The sequence below is a fragment of the Topomyia yanbarensis genome, chromosome 2 (genome assembly GCF_030247195.1).
Source record: "Topomyia yanbarensis strain Yona2022 chromosome 2, ASM3024719v1, whole genome shotgun sequence".
Lineage (NCBI taxonomy): Eukaryota > Metazoa > Arthropoda > Insecta > Diptera > Culicidae > Topomyia > Topomyia yanbarensis.
Genome location: NC_080671.1, coordinates 318028235 through 318044630, shown reverse-complemented (window position 1 = coordinate 318044630; position 16396 = coordinate 318028235). Strand labels below are relative to the sequence as shown.

At 36.8% G+C, this 16396-nt stretch overlaps 1 protein-coding gene across 7 annotated transcripts in view; it reads right to left on the bottom strand.

Moving 5' to 3' along the window:
- Positions 1-16396, bottom strand: part of LOC131683704 (RIMS-binding protein 2) — a 331371-nt gene that overhangs the window by 127424 nt on the left and 187551 nt on the right. For all 7 annotated transcript variants that reach the window (XM_058965931.1, XM_058965934.1, XM_058965935.1 and 4 more), the window contains 4 exons: positions 14114-14636; positions 13918-14035; positions 13644-13795; positions 13344-13535 (listed from right to left, as the gene is read on the bottom strand). In XM_058965931.1, coding sequence (XP_058821914.1) covers positions 13344-13535; positions 13644-13795; positions 13918-14035; positions 14114-14636 — 985 coding nt within the window. The remainder of the gene's footprint in view (positions 1-13343; positions 13536-13643; positions 13796-13917; positions 14036-14113; positions 14637-16396) is intronic.

The following is a 16396-nucleotide window of genomic DNA, read 5'->3' as shown; positions in this document are numbered from 1 at the left end:
TATTATCGCTAATCCTAATGCCAAAGAACAAATAAAAACCTCACGAAAACGAACCGTTTGGGAAAATCATCATCATTACTGGAATTTTCATTTTCACGAAACTTTTCGATAACCTTCCGTCACTTGCGTTAATGCACTGGGTGCACAGTGCTCTGAAAACCTAGCGAAATCGTCTTAGGGCACCAGCGGGTCTAATTCAGAGCTATCTGCGCGGCGAGTTAAATCTGCAAATAATACTAAAAAATAATTTTTGTTCCATAATTTTCAGTTCAGCAATTCGAGAAATCGTGCTCACCGCAAGCCATGAAAAATAGACTACGTTGTGAAGTGATGGTCACTATTTATTAAAAAATCACGGTTAAATAAAAAATAAAACTATTAAAAAATTTCAAATAGTTTATAATTTAAAACTGTTAAAATATTCTTCCCGTCCCTTGATGTAGTCTGATAACTATTTCTGATTATGATTAACTTTTTATTTTTGCATATTTCCATCTATTTATCAGGATTTACTCGAATTCAGTCTTGTTCTTCTGCTAGAGCCCATCAAAGATATGTTCATATTTGGCTGATAAAATCGGGGTTTCAATGTATTATAATAGATATTCAGCATTCGAAAAAGTTTCTTGTGAACGAGTGTAGAACGACTTTGTTTCTACTTACTTGAAATCAGCGGCGTAGCCAGAAATTCGGTTTGGTGGGGGTTTGGTGAAAATCGATCATACTGTCCAAACGGCATAATTCCGAAACCGTAATTTTTAAAAAATTATGCAGAAATAATTTTTCAGAAAATAGTAACAGAGTTCGTGTCTTTAGCGAAGTTGTTTTATTTATTAACCTGAGAAAATTCACCATAAATACTTTTTGGACGATATACCGTCAAAATTATTTTATCAAATGATGCGCTGTTTAACGTTTGTAAAACTCATCGAAGATACTAAACCTCCGAAATTGGCGGTTTCAAAATGATGTTATCTTGACCTTAAATTACTGTTTTTAAATATTTGACCTATACATACATACAACAAAAATCAAATGCTCATCAAAATAGATCAGGAACTGGTAGAGTCGAATGGAAATCGTCATTTTTCATAAATTTCTCTCTACATTCGGAAAGTGTTATCCTCGTTATTAATCATATTACGTTTTCGTCTCAACTCGACGCATTCCCAAAATAAAAACCTGTTTTAATCCACCTAGTGGTGCAATTGTGCTTGCTTCCAGACTACGATTCCATGGCTGGTTATGTTCAATACAATGGTGGAAATGAATATTACATGTTCAGTACGATTTGCACATACATACAATGGATCGACAGCCACGATCTTGAGATAGTATGTGATACTGAAACATCGCTTGAAACCAGCGGCGGATCATGAAGAAAGATCCGGGTCCTGCCGAAAATTTTCAACTAAATTTGTAACCCCTCACTGCATACTCCCTCCGGGCCGGTATGATTGACGATTTTTAGAGTGATTGCATAACCTTTCTATATGAGAAAGGCAAAAATGTACCAAAGTCCAAAGAAGTCAATTTTTGTCAAACATCTCAATGTTTCATGCATTTTAAAGTCGTTCGGCATCAAAAATACAAATTTGATTTTGAAATTTTTTCATTTCAGTTTATATGGGAATTTGCTGTGTGATTGCACTCTTCAACTCGTAACTCCGGAACCGGAAGTCCAATCAATAAAAAAATCAATAGCAGCCGATGGGAAGGTTGTACCTTTCATTTGAGACTAACTTTCTGCAAATCGGTCCAGCCATCTCTGAGAAACAGAGGTCACATTTTTTTACACATACACACATACACACACAGACATTTTCCGATCTCGACGAACTCAGTCGATTGGCATATGACACTCGGCCCTCCGGGTCGGGATTAGATTGACGAATTTTAGAGTGAATGAGAAAGGCAAAAACATTTTTAGCAAATGTTGAAAGTTATGCATTTTTTGGTGAGCAGTTTTATGTTTCATAGGCATTAAATCAATTTTAACTTCGCTTCCTATTAAATAAAGACCCTTATTACAGTACATCTCTACAAAAACGAGCTCAATTTGAAAATAAATCTGAGGATTATGATTGATTACAGAACTCTGGAATTTTCTATTGGAATGTTTTCAGGCAGGAATTTGATATTGATGCTACTAGACAACTGTGAAATCAAGACCAATAGATCAGTTACATACCAGGACCCCATTCCGACAATTTATCAAAAGTTCTAATGATGTTTACAACAACAGGTTATCAATCTACGGATCAGATAATTGTTATTGTAATATTGAATTAAATCAGTCTGCATCAATAAATTTTCAACTTCAATCCAATATATTTTTTTGGGTGTGGTGGGGGGTGGGGTTGTATGGTGTTATACCCCAAACCCTTCTCTTGGCTACGCCGTTGCTTGGAGTTATTTATTTCGCTTTTCATTTTCCGATATGTTTCAGATCGATCCGATGGTTATAAGTTAGAAAAATTGCAGTCAGAAGGTTCGCACAAATGAACATTTTTGTACTGTTAAGTTATCAAGTTGCTTCCAGACAACTTGGAAGTGTTCGGTGATTATTTCTAGCGGTTGTAGATAGTAAAATGAAATACAAAATTCGTTTTATCGAAATAATGTTTAGCTTATTGCAATGGATTATTACTATATTGAACAATAAATAGGCGACAAAGAGTAATCAACAAACAACAAGCCATAACTTTTGAAGTATTCAAAATAGATATTTAAAGTCTTTAGTAAAGTTATTCGCAAAAGTAAGAGCTACAAATTTGCTGAAGACATCATTTCGATATAATCACTTCCAAGAAAATTTGTGAAAATATCTCACTCATAGGAGGATTAATCAGCAAAAGCATAATACCAAAAGAAAGGGCATATTACCTTCATTAAATTCTCCGAAGATACTATTGACCTAAAATAAGCCGTTTTGGCGTTAATAATAGATTACATGTTTTTGGTCATATTTCTGGCAATGGGAAATGATAAAAATCTTTCGTCCGCATTTAATGTTAAATATCTCTTTTGATAATAGTCCGATTTCAACAATCTATAGCTTGTTCGAAAGGTATTCGTTAAAGCTATCTAAGAACATATAAATTGTTAATTTATATTGTCAATTTCGGCAGATAATTTAAAAAACTGCAAAAAACGCCATTTTTACGCATTCAAACATTCATATCTTGGAAACTAAACATCAGAATCAAAAACAAATTAATAGCGTTCATATTGTTTTTTAGTTCTTTCATTTAAAATTGGTTTGGATAAGATCGGTTCAGCCATTGCTGAGAAACACGAATGAGAACTTGTCCGTTACATACACACACACACAGACATTGTCTCAAATCGTCGAGCTGAGTCGATTGGTATATAAGACTCGGCCCTCCGGGCCTCGGAAAAAATCTTGAAAGTTTGAGCGAATTCTATACATTTCTTTTATAAGAAATGTAAAAACCGTTACAGTGTCATTAAAACACTACAGAACATGTGGGTCCAACTAAATTTGATTAACATCATGTGGAAATCTATTTAATTGCTTCAATTCTCAAGCGCATGAAATGCACAAAGTTGCCATTTCATTATCTAATTGAGTGTGGGAACTACGGTTTTCGAATGGAAATCATGTGGACAATCTGTAAAAAGTACATCCACATCAGAAGAAATACCACCGACTATAATTTCCAAATGAATTACATTTCATTTTACCTATGGATTTAATTGGCAGAAGAAACGATAAAATTGTTTTACATATGGAAATGCACTACATGTTTTTCACACGAAAGTCACGAGGAAAGTTCATACTTTACGACTCAATGCCATACTATGCCATCAACATTAAATGGAAAAAAATATTTCACTTAGCCATTGCACAAATATTCACGTGAAATTTATTTGAATATAATTTGAAACACCAACTAAAATGCGTTTTAATAGATTTCCATGTGAAATTCAAAGGGAAATCATTTGATTTACTTTTTAAAATCAAAACGAGCATGAAAGTGATGTTGAATTTCATATGGTTTTATCGTGTGAATTATTTTCAGTGAACTTTGCCCGCAAGGGCCGTATAGCGATTAGACAATCCATGAACATTGCAAGAGGAAAACGGCATGAAAATATGACAGGCAGGGTTCGTCGCGGTTGCGGCAATTACCGCAAGCGCGCGGTATGTTCCGCAAAATCTGCGGTGCGGTGAGACACTTTTTCCCGCAGATGCGATGCGGGAAGTAAGCTTTTACCGCGCGGTATTACAGCAACCGCCTTTTATTCAAATAATTGATAAATTTTCGCGTCTGCATTGTGTGGATTAAAACTGGAACCTTTACCATTTGAGAAGGACGCAACTAGCTTTATTTCTTTAACTCAAAAACTCTCCTAAGGAGACGTTAGTAGTGTAAATGCATCCGTTTTATCTCTTATTAATGTCAGTTTGATTGCCAAAGTGAATTTGACATAATATTTTGGCATTAAGATGCTTCTTAGTTCGACGATGATCCAACTAGTGGAAGTCCAACTAAATAGCGGTCCAACTAAAAAGCGGTCCAATTCAAAAGTGACCAACCAGCGAATTATGACCGTAATTTCCATTGACTTACTAATGATTTGAGAAGACGTCTAAAACTATTCATTTTATATTTATAAGAAAAACCTTACAAACATAAAACACATAATCAAAAAACAGTGAAGACCCGATTTTATCAACCCCCGATTGTGTCAGCCTAATATGAAAATTTATAGTTGGAGCAAACGAACAAAGTTGATTTCGAGTAAATCCTTCTTGAGCATATTTTTCTTATCTTAGAGATCAGAAATATGCTAAAAAATGTTTCATTTTTTTTCTTAAATTTTGCACCGTCAGACACCCTTGAAGAAAAATTTAAACTAAATAATCAGAAAGGGTTATGAGGCTATATCTAGGGACTAAAGAGGAATATTTTAAGGGCATCGGTTTAGTAAAAAGCAAGAAAAATATTTGTCCCGATTTTGTCAATGTTCCCGATTTATCAGCCTACAATTCACCAAAGGGATGATAAAAGCGGGTCTTCACTGTATTTGGATTATGTATTTTATGTTTGTAAGGTTGTTTAATGCCATTCCGATGTGAAAAAATACATTTTAGCTACGTATCCTTCGACATCGACTGCGGCGTTTCACCTGCAATTTTGATGCGGCATCTCTCCCAATGGTAGGGGAGAGATGTCGCATGACAGTATTTTCTTCTGAAATTATAGATGACCGTGTTTATAATCAGAATGCCTTCTAAAAGGTCCCAACTATTCAACTAATACACGATTTACCAAAAAAAAAACGAACAATTTAAAAAAACTAATTTCTCTGAAAATTTTCGGAACTTCGCGATGGACGCACATAATCACTAGTTTTGTGAGTTAATAATAAGGATTATTTTATATCTCCAGCATTGTCATTCTTCGAAAGACAAACTCGCAATATCATATTACCGTACAAAAGTGACGCTAAATACGAGAAATAGGGAGTGCGGCATCTCACCCGAAATCACCCTAAAATATTGCCATTGCCATTTTTAAAATGTATACTAAAAAGTATGATACTTGTAATGGAAGAAACGGTATTAAATTTTAAGTTCTCCAATCGTATATAATAATATTTGAGAAAGTAAAATTTTTATGCAAAACTTCTCATAATTTTGAAAAGAAAATAGTTGAGATATTTGTGTATTAAAACCAATTACACGGTGCTGTAGTGATTTTGTACTTTTCAATTGACCTAGTGTAGGTTGTAGATCTCGGAAAATACAACCCAAGACAATGTAATGTTTGAAAAATGTTGTATACCTTCAAAATCTCGGTTTATGGCAAAAAATCTATATATCCGGACTTTCGCAATTATAAAAAAAGCGCGAACATTTTTCAACCAATTTTATTTTTTGAGTGTTCTGGAAAGAAGAAGAAATGACCTTTCCAAAGGTATGCTATGTTATCTTCTTTTGCCAAAGATACTTTGCGGTTTTGGGTCAACAATGTGAAAACAACCATAATTTTGGGAATTTTCCATCAAAAATTATGAACATTATTCAACATTCTTCTAAAGAAGCGTCTCTGTTTTAATAACATTTTAGATAAAAATTTAAGGATTTTCAGCACGCATTCAATTTCGCATTCCATTCAACGATCTATTTATCATCAAAATCGGTTGAAAAATGGTAGAATTATTAGTTTTTTTTTAAAATTAGAAACATGCTGGCATGAACTCTTAATGTATTAGTGGGGTATTGCACTTACAGATGTTATAATTGTATCTTCCATTTTTTTCATTTTCAAACTCAAAGTTCACGCACATACTTTTGAATGTATACGTAATCGAGCAAAAAAATCTATTTTTTGAAAATTTTATGTGAGACTATCTCTTTAAAAGTTCATGCGAGCAAGTTTCTAAGTCGGAAAAAATTAATAACTCTGCCATTTTTCAACTGATTTTAATCATAAATAGCTCGTTTGTTGCAGAATTTAATGTTCTTCCTTAATTTCTATCTAAACAAAGATGCTTTCTAATAAAAATGTACAGTAATTTTCATATTTTTAATGAAAAAATCGCAAAATGATGGTTACGTTCATATTATTGTTCCAAAACCGTATAGTACGTTTAACAAAAGTACATAACATAGCATACCGTTGAAAATGTCATTTCTTCTTCTTTCTAAAATACTTAGAGAATTTTAAATCTGTTGAAAAATGACGGAGTAGAAATTTTTTTCGTGCTCAAAATCCTGAAAAATATTTTTTGTTACAAATAAAGATTTTGAGGGTATATTAAATTGATGAAACGTGGTTTTGTATTGTATTTGACGAGATCTACAACCTTTAACAGACCACTTTAAAAGTACATTCAGTTCTATTTCATTTGTAGCACCGTGTTATTCGCACCAAAATAATTTTGAAGCTCTTCAAAGGTTACTTTAGTCTAAAGTAATTTCTACAAAATTTACATGAATAAAACAATTTTTTATGGAATATTCTAAAGCGTACTTTTGAATTTCTTGAGGAATAGAAAGTATGAAAAATTTAGTTGAATGTTTTAAGCAAATTTGTCTAAAATGTTTAGTTGTACAACTTCATTTAAGACTCAATCTCGAACCGTCGAAAAGTTCACTTTTAGACATTAACAAATATGATATTACCATAATTTTGTGGGAAAATTCTTCAATTTCTTAGATCGGTGTTTGACCGGCATAAACTTGAAAATTGTAATTTCATTATTTTAATTGAATTTGGATTATTGGAGATCAAACAAAATCTAGCGACGAAACTGTTAATTATGAATCAATAACTGAATACTGTTATAGGAATACAACAATTGTCGAGTGTACAATTGCAGTTTCTTGTATAACTTAAAGCCCAGTATAGGACATTCATATAAACAGAAAACTCAGTTCGAAACAACACCCTTTAACCTTCGTAGATTATACCCTGCCCGTTTTGGTTGATCGCAGAAAATAAGCATAGAGTAGGGTAACAGGGGTATTCTGGACCGCTTTAGGAAGTCGTGAGAAAAAATTCTGAAAAATACAGTTTGGGTGCGTAATCTGAATCATTTAACAGGTTAAGATGTGCGGCTCCATCTTTTATTTTCGAAATCTAGTATTGACCAGAGTTGGCAGCACCCTCTCAGATTTTTATGAAACTTTCTGTACATGAAAACTTTGTCACAAAAAGGCACTTTGCATACTTTTTTTTTTTTCAAAAATGATCAAGACTGTCTTTTGAATAGGATCAAACTTTTTTAACCAATTTTTTTTGAAACGGCTATAGTTTAAAAATGACAAATCTTACAAAAAAATGTTGTAGGAGCGATTTCCATAAAATTAGTCAAATTGTTGAATAAAAGTATTGAAAAAATTATTCTTGCACGCTGAAAAAAATCGATTTTAAAAATTTAAAGTCCATTTACAAAAAAAAAACCATCTTTGATTTGGATGATGTTCCCTACCTACTGTCAAAAATTCAAGGAAAAAAAGTTATTTGAAAAAAAGTTTTCCTTGTCCAAACTGAATTTTTTCCAGTGAATTTTTGTCGAAAACTATTCCAATAAAAGTCATAATCACCTCAGAATCCAAAAAAATTCAGTTTGTGAGAAGATATTGTCTAATTTGGCAACTATTATTACTAATCAAGTCCCATTGAAAAGAGTTCATGTCATTAAACAAATATTCCACTAATACTTCTTTATTTTCTGGTTTAGTCCTGAGGAAGGATCAGAGAAAGAAATAACCACCACAACATTATGTATTGAATTTTACATAATTATTTATTTATTTTTATATATAACATTTGTCTTAAAACTATCTTCATGCCTGCTATTTTGTATTATTTCTATACAAGGAAAATATTTTTGGTTCATCTTCTGAATTAGAACACCTTTTCGACTCTACTTTGCCACCAGGAATAGGCCCAAAACTGTGGAATTTCAGAGTGCCAGATATTGTTTACGCGTTATTATACAGTTCATCGAGTTCTCTGACATTTTGTTGTACTGGTCAGTGGATATGTAGCAGAAATTTAATTTTGTAATATTTTTATAAGTTTTTTAAACTGCCCAGTTATATAACTCTCGGGCAGTTGTTATGGTATTTCCATTGGCTCTTTTTGGCATTCGCTCGAGAGTGCCACGAATAGCATGACATCCTTCTGCATGCGATGTTGTAAAAAAAGCTATTCTGCGCTTAATTCGTACTTTGAGTGGAATCTATAGAAGCTTGCGACGTTTTTCTTATTTTCGCATTGTGCTGCTTCTCGATAAGACATATTTTTATTTAGAAAAGTTTGTCAATTGTTTCATAAATTTTATCATTTTTGAGATGCAACTGCAGTCTTCGAGTCTCTCAGTCTTCCAGTTTTCAGTATTCCAAACTTCCAGTCTTCCAGTCTTCCAGTCTTCCAGTCTTCCAGTCTTCCAGTCTTCCAGTCTTCTAGTCTTCCAGTCTTCCAGTTTTCCAGTCTTCCAGTCTTCCAGTCTTCCAGTCTTCCAGTCTTCCAGTCTTCCAGTCTTCCAGTCTTCCAGTCTTCCAGTCTTCCAGTCTTCCAGTCTTCCAGTCTTCCAGTCTTCCAGTCTTCCAGTCTTCCAGTCTTCCAGTCTTCCAGTCTTCCAGTCTTCCAGTCTTCCAGTCTTCCAGTCTTCCAGTCTTCCAGTCTTCCAGTCTTCCAGTCTTCCAGTCTTCCAGTCTTCCAGTCTTCCAGTCTTCCAGTCTTCCAGTCTTCCAGTCTTCCAGTCTTCCAGTCTTCCAGTCTTCCAGTCTTCCAGTCTTCCAGTCTTCCAGTCTTCCAGTCTTCCAGTCTTCCAGTCTTCCAGTCTTCCAGTCTTCCAGTCTTCCAGTCTTCCAGTCTTCCAGTCTTCCAGTCTTCCAGTCTTCCAGTCTTCCAGTCTTCCAGTCTTCCAGTCTTCCAGTCTTCCAGTCTTCCAGTCTTCCAGTCTTCCAGTCTTCCAGTCTTCCAGTCTTCCAGTCTTCCAGTCTTCCAGTCTTCCAGTCTTCCAGTCTTCCAGTCTTCCAGTCTTCCAGTCTTCCAGTCTTCCAGTCTTCCAGTCTTCCAGTCTTCCAGTCTTCCAGTCTTCCAGTCTTCCAGTCTTCCAGTCTTCCAGTCTTCCAGTCTTCCAGTCTTCCAGTCTTCCAGTCTTCCAGTCTTCCAGTCTTCCAGTCTTCCAGTCTCCCAGTCTTCCAGTCTTCCAGTCTTCCAGTCTTCCAGTCTTCCAGTCTTCCAGTCTTCCAGTCTTCCAGTCTTCCAGTCTTCCAGTCTTCCAGTCTTCCAGTCTTCCAGTCTTCCAGTCTTCCAGTCTTCCAGTCTTCCAGTCTTCCAGTCTTCCAGTCTTCCAGTCTTCCAGTCTTCCAGTCTTCCAGTCTTCCAGTCTTCCAGTCTTCCAGTCTTCCAGTCTTCCAGTCTTCCAGTCTTCCAGTCTTCCAGTCTTCCAGTCTTCCAGTCTTCCAGTCTTCCAGTCTTCCAGTCTTCCAGTCTTCCAGTCTTCCAGTCTTCCAGTCTTCCAGTCTTCCAGTCTTCCAGTCTTCCAGTCTTCCAGTCTTCCAGTCTTCCAGTCTTCCAGTCTTCCAGTCTTCCAGTCTTCCAGTCTTCCAGTCTTCCAGTCTTCCAGTCTTCCAGTCTTCCAGTCTTCCAGTCTTCCAGTCTTCCAGTCTTCCAGTCTTCCAGTCTTCCAGTCTTCCAGTCTTCCAGTCTTCCAGTCTTCCAGTCTTCCAGTCTTCCAGTCTTCCAGTCTTCCAGTCTTCCAGTCTTCCAGTCTTCCAGTCTTCCAGTCTTCCAGTCTTCCAGTCTTCCAGTCTTCCAGTCTTCCAGTCTTCCAGTCTTCCAGTCTTCCAGTCTTCCAGTCTTCCAGTCTTCCAGTCTTCCAGTCTTCCATTCTTCCAGTCTTCCAGTCTTCCAGACTCCAGTCTTCCAGGCTTCCAGGCTTCTAGGCTTCCAGTTTTCCAATTTTCCAATTTTCCAATTTTCCAATTTTCCAATCTTCCAGTCTTCCAGTCTTCCAGTTTTCCAACCTTCCAGTTTTCCAGTCTTCCAGTCTTCCAGTCTTCCAGTCTTCCAGTCTTCCAGTCTTCCAGTCTTCCAATCTTCCAGTCTTCCAATCTTCCAGTCTTCCAGTCTTCCAGTCTTCCAGTCTTCCAGTCTTCCAGTCTTCCAGTCTTCCAGTCTTCCAGTCTTCCAGGCTTCCAGGCTTCCAGTTTTCCAATTTTCCAATTTTCCAATCTTCCAGTCTTCCAGTTTTCCAACCTTCCAGTATTCCAGTCTTCATTCAAGTTTGTTATGAATATATACCAAATGCTTTGCTGATACTTTTTGCATGTATCAGGCAACTAGTAGTTGGGAAATTGGATTCTGAGTTGATTATGATTTTTTTCCTTGAAAGTGCCCAACTTGAATTTTTGACGGTAGGTAGCGAACATAATTACCTATTTCGAAACAAAATTTCATCCAAATCAAAGATGGGTTTTTTTGTAAATCGGTTTGAAATTTTTAAAATCGATTTTTTCAGCAGGATTTGTCGATGAAGATTTTTTTCAATATTTTTATTCAAAAATTTGACTAATTTTGTGAAAATCGCTCCTACAGCATTTTTTGTAGGATTTGTTATTTTTAGACTATAGCCATATCAAAAAAATTGTTAAAAAAAGTTTGACCCTTTTCAGAAGACAGTCTAAATAATTTTTGGAAAAACAAAGTATGCAAAATGGCTTTTGTGACAAAGGCCTCATATACAGAAAGTTTCATTAAAATTGCCAACATTTGTTCAAGTTGGCGCGAAATTCGTCTATTCATCGTCAAATGAACATATATAATCCGGGAAATGTTACAAATCTTGAAGCTGATTTTTTTTAATTTTGGGCCGCAAACAAACCATATTTTCGTTTTTCCTTTGAGCCATTATTGAAAATATATTTTGGACAGATCTTACAACACATTTTAGACAGACTAAATGTTAACATATTGAATTTTTTACGATTAATTCGTACATGATTGACTAAGAAGTACTTTTCTAGAAATTAATGCAAAGTGATGGAAGTGCTAATTAGGAGCATGGCGAAAAAATCCTTTGTAAATAACTAATATATTTTGGATATTCCAAAATAACAATTTCGACACAACGGATCCTTTATATCAACTTAAAAACAATTTCTTATATCTTCTATCAGCTTAAAAATCATATTTGGATGTTTAAAATGTACACCCAAAACGGCGCGCTCAGATTTTCTGTTTTTAGAATCACAATCTCATTCTCAAAAACAAACCTTTTTGAACATTGAGCTGTTCGCGCACAGTTCGAGATGAGCGCTCACGAAAAAAAAATCAATGGCACACACTCACACACAAAGAAAATTTGTTAGTATTTGGTTTCGCATATTTTTTCTACACCATACATTCCTACCACTCTCCCATTACAAGCAATCTCAGCTTCATTGCTACCGCATTGCATTTTGTTTTGTTTCGTTCTTTTCTCCGCTGCTATACATAGCTATCAGATATCTAGATTAGAGCCGACAAACTTCTATTAGCTAAAATCATCCCTATACTACCCGTACCATGACGACATACATTCGTTGAGTAGTAAAATGGCATGTATAGGCTACACACTAATGATGAGTGAGATAATATCGTTTGGCTCTCCGCCGCCGGCATTGCAGCATCATCATTGACGCATTTTGTATTGTACAATTTTCCCGCTGTTTATAAATATTCCGTTTGTATGTATGTGTTGAAAATTACGCCTTACTAGAAAGAAAAAATTAACGGGTAGCATTAGGACTAGAACCGACGAACATCTACTCGCTAAAATGCCTATTTACACCCTAGGCCATAACGACACATGATAACTACTCGCTTGAATAAGCTATATAAACTTCTCATCATTGCAGCAGCGATTACAAATGGGACAGCATGGGGACATAGGTATGTGTTATTCAAGTTATCGCTGCGCTGTGTAACCAACATCGTGTAGCTATGGGGTACGATATTGTATTGCACAAGTATGAGGTTGGTTGAATGCTAACGCATTATTTGAGAGCCTTCCGCTCACAGTTCGAGAGCGATAAAACAGATGCATTTGCGCTCCCAAAGATTCATTTTGGGTGTATGCACTTTAGAAGTAATAACTCTTCAATGTTGGTTATAACATTGACACCTCCTAGTGGTTTTGGACCAGTTCAACTAAAATGTGAAAACACGTTCAAACATTTTCAATTCACTGCTTCCTAACATACCATTTCAATCGGAATAGAATGGTAGGTGGTTTCTAGTGTGATCATTTCAGTGTTACATTAGTAATTTTTCATGTGTTGTGAACTTTAAATGATAAAATGCACGAATTATCGCCGGTCAGTCCAAAATATGGTAGTGATCCAAAATACCCTCGTTATCCTCCTCTTTCTCTGTGTCACAATGTCTTCTTCCGTTTGTTTTACGTTGGGCGATTGTGCAGTGAAGTAAATTATGTGCGTTTGTAGATTTTGTACAATTAGAGATCACATGCATGAGAGAGTTTCATTGTTTTGCTTGCTAATTGCGACGTTTGTTTATGTTTGTATAAAGCTTACGTTAGTTAAAATCTTCGGTATTCTATTTCGTTACAGAAACATCTCCGTGTGGTGAGATATAGCGCGAAACGAATCTTCATTTCAATGATATCGAATCTTTAGGTTTGTCTAATCTATTGGCAAGCTTTAATTATTTTGTAAGTGGTTCGCAACGATCAAGCAACTGAATGAAACTCCCCACCCGAAGTAGGAAATAGAGAATAGAAGTAGGAAATAGAGGAGGAGAGCAAACAGACACAGATAATAGTAACCACCTGGTTGGAAATGCTCCTACCTGTGTCGGCTTCGTCGTCGAACTCTTGACCTACGTCGGTATGACTTTCACTAATTCGGGCTAAGTCTTCGGATGTGTGCGGCACATGGGGGATGCCCGACGGTAACGGCGCTGGTTCGAGGTTAATGGGAGCATCATCAGCATCCCGCAGTGTCGACACTACGGCCTGATGAAATTCTAACAAATCGTCACCTATGGTTGAAGGACAAACAATCAAAAATGATTTTGATTAACAGAAAATTTAGCTTGCTTTCGGAGAGGTTGTTACTGATGATATCGTAGGGACATGATATAACTAACCTACTAATCTTTGCACGAAGGACGCGGGCACCAGGCCCCTTCTACCATCTAACAGTTCGGCATCCAGATAACCACCCTGCGGTTCACCGTTGCCCCAGACTAACAAATAATCACCTGCGCAAAGCGCCAATTCACCTTCCGAACCTTCCACTCTAAAATATTACAAGCAATGAAGAAAGAAAGAATGTTGAATCCTTTGCCGCTGCTCTTCTGCAAGAGCTATTTATGACAAATGAATTGTATTGATCACACTGAGAAAAATTGGTATACTCACTCTGGCGGGTCATAGGAAAATCTTGCTATAAATACACAACATCTACCTTTTCCCGGTATATCTAACATATCCACTTGCGGTTCACCGGTACCGTTCAGTGTTAAACCGTGCGTTCGTGCTATGAGGGGAATAGAGCGTTTTAGGACCTACAACTACTAGCACAAGAGTAACGAATCGATGTTTGCACCATACTCACCATCTAGTTCCATTCCTATTAGTGACCGATTTTGGGTATGCATGAAGGCGGGATTAACACCGTCAATGCCGGAGTAGCTATCCATGCCCCAGTTTGCCGGTGGAATTGGCGAACAAGGCGTTCCACCCCGCTGGCCATACCGTGTCAGCAGATCTAGCTCGTCCAGTGGTTTCATCTTGGAGCTGATACCACCGGATGTCAGCAGCGGATTGGTGTACGTCGAGTAAGACGTATTTGTGTTGTAGTTGGATAGATTGGTGCCCAACGTACTGGTAAGTGGGTTGGTCGAACTCAATCCTAGTCCAGTGCCAGTTCCCAGGCCGCCTCCTAAACCACCTAGACCCGAAACGCCGGACGATCCTACGTTGCCGAGGACACTTGCCAGGCCCCCGGTCGTGGCCGAGTGCGTTGGAAATGTGTAGGACGGGGCTACAGGAGCTACACTTAGCCCTAGGGTGTAACTTGCTGAACCCGATGGTATGGAGTGGGTGTTGTGTAGCGACAGGACGGGCATTGTTGAGCTCTGTTTGAAATAAATTTTGTGAAGATGAAACTTTTAGTTCGTTTGATTTAGGTGTCTATTAGAAGTAAATGAGAATGGATGAAATGCGGGATTTAAAATGAAATTTCGTGCGGTAGTATGTTTTATATTGGATGTTTGATTTGCGAGTATAACATCGCTTCATATGCATTAATTTTTCAATATGGAAAAAATCCCCAAAGATTGTCGTGAAGTGGAATTCTAAGTACCTAAGCGAGCTCCTGGCAAGGCGAAGTCCATTCTGCAAAAAGTTCGGCAATGCTATTCAAAAACTACAAAAAACCCTGCTTATCATCGAGATCCAAGACACGTTCAATAATATTGAAGTACTTTAAAATAACATCACCGTACTCAACCAACAAATCATTGACTTACCTCTAAACTCAAGAGTTCTCCTACTACAAGAACTATCAACGCAAAGTTGACAAAACACACCAGAAATATAGCCGCATATTCCACAATACGGAACAATAAACCTTACGTAAGCTACCGACATACAACGCTGTCAAATTCCTGCTAGCCCCAGCCCTCCTTCAGATGCAGAAAAACAACAATATTTACAAAATAGTATGTTTCAACTGTGACCAATACTCAGGCCCGATGAGAGAGGGGGTACATTTTTACCTGAAAATAGACTGACGATGGGCGAAAAATTCGGGTATTCATAGAACAGCAATAAAAATAAAAAATGTAATTTTTTGTATTCGCTAACCTCATTAAATTGTTAAACGATGAAAACGGGAAAATTTTGAAAGACTTTTTAATCTAATAACTAGAAAATTTGAGCACTTTAACTTATCTTAATATTTGACGTTTGGTAAAACTAACGTGCTTTTGAAAGTTGTCTACTTAATGTACATAGTAAAAAAATCTTTATTGCTTGAATCGATACTACACTACAAAATATTAAGAAACCAACCCAAAGTATTTTCGAAGAAAGCAATATATCATCAAACAGGAATGCAAGTGTACGAACGAACATATCTGTCCTCTTCTGCAATCGCTTCTTGTTGGTGGTACCGGTTGTTGGCATGGAGACACTGGGTGCAATTGTTGTTGCTTGAATATTTGTTCCTGTTAGACCCGTAGATATTGGCTTTGTAGCCGCTTGTATTTCGCCGCTTGTAAATATAGTAGTATTCGCTGCTTTTACACAAGCGGGTCTTTTTGTCTTTTTGCAAAACTTGCACATTGGAATCTGTGTTGTTTGATCAGTGATCAGTGTTGTTTGATCACCTTTGATTATTATTTTTAAATAATTTATTTGATACTGCGTTAGCTCAATGCGTTAGCTTAGATGAGCCACGGGTCTTTTATATATTTACAAGATGTAAAAAATAAAAATAACGATAAGTTTTATTTTGAGCCTGTAAGATCCCGTGCGCGCAACTTGCTATTGCGAGCGGAGATCTTTTTTCGCGTCGGGAAAATGTTCCTTCTCTCGCCAACTTCGGGGTTATCCATGTCTCTCTCGTTGTCGTTTACATCCGTATCATCATCGTAATTGCTGCCTTGATACTCGCGATCAGATGTTCTTCCTGGCTTCTTGCCCTTGCGGGTCACGAATGTGAACACTCCATCCTTGGTGGTAGCTTCTTCACTGGTAGCATTAGTTGTTGAATTTGATGCACTTGAGGCAGCATTAGCAGTTGTCATTATTGCCTGAACAGCAGCCACAAATTTGGAAACCGTTTGTGGTTCAGGTAATGATATTGGAGCTTGGGTGTTGGTATTTATTTCTG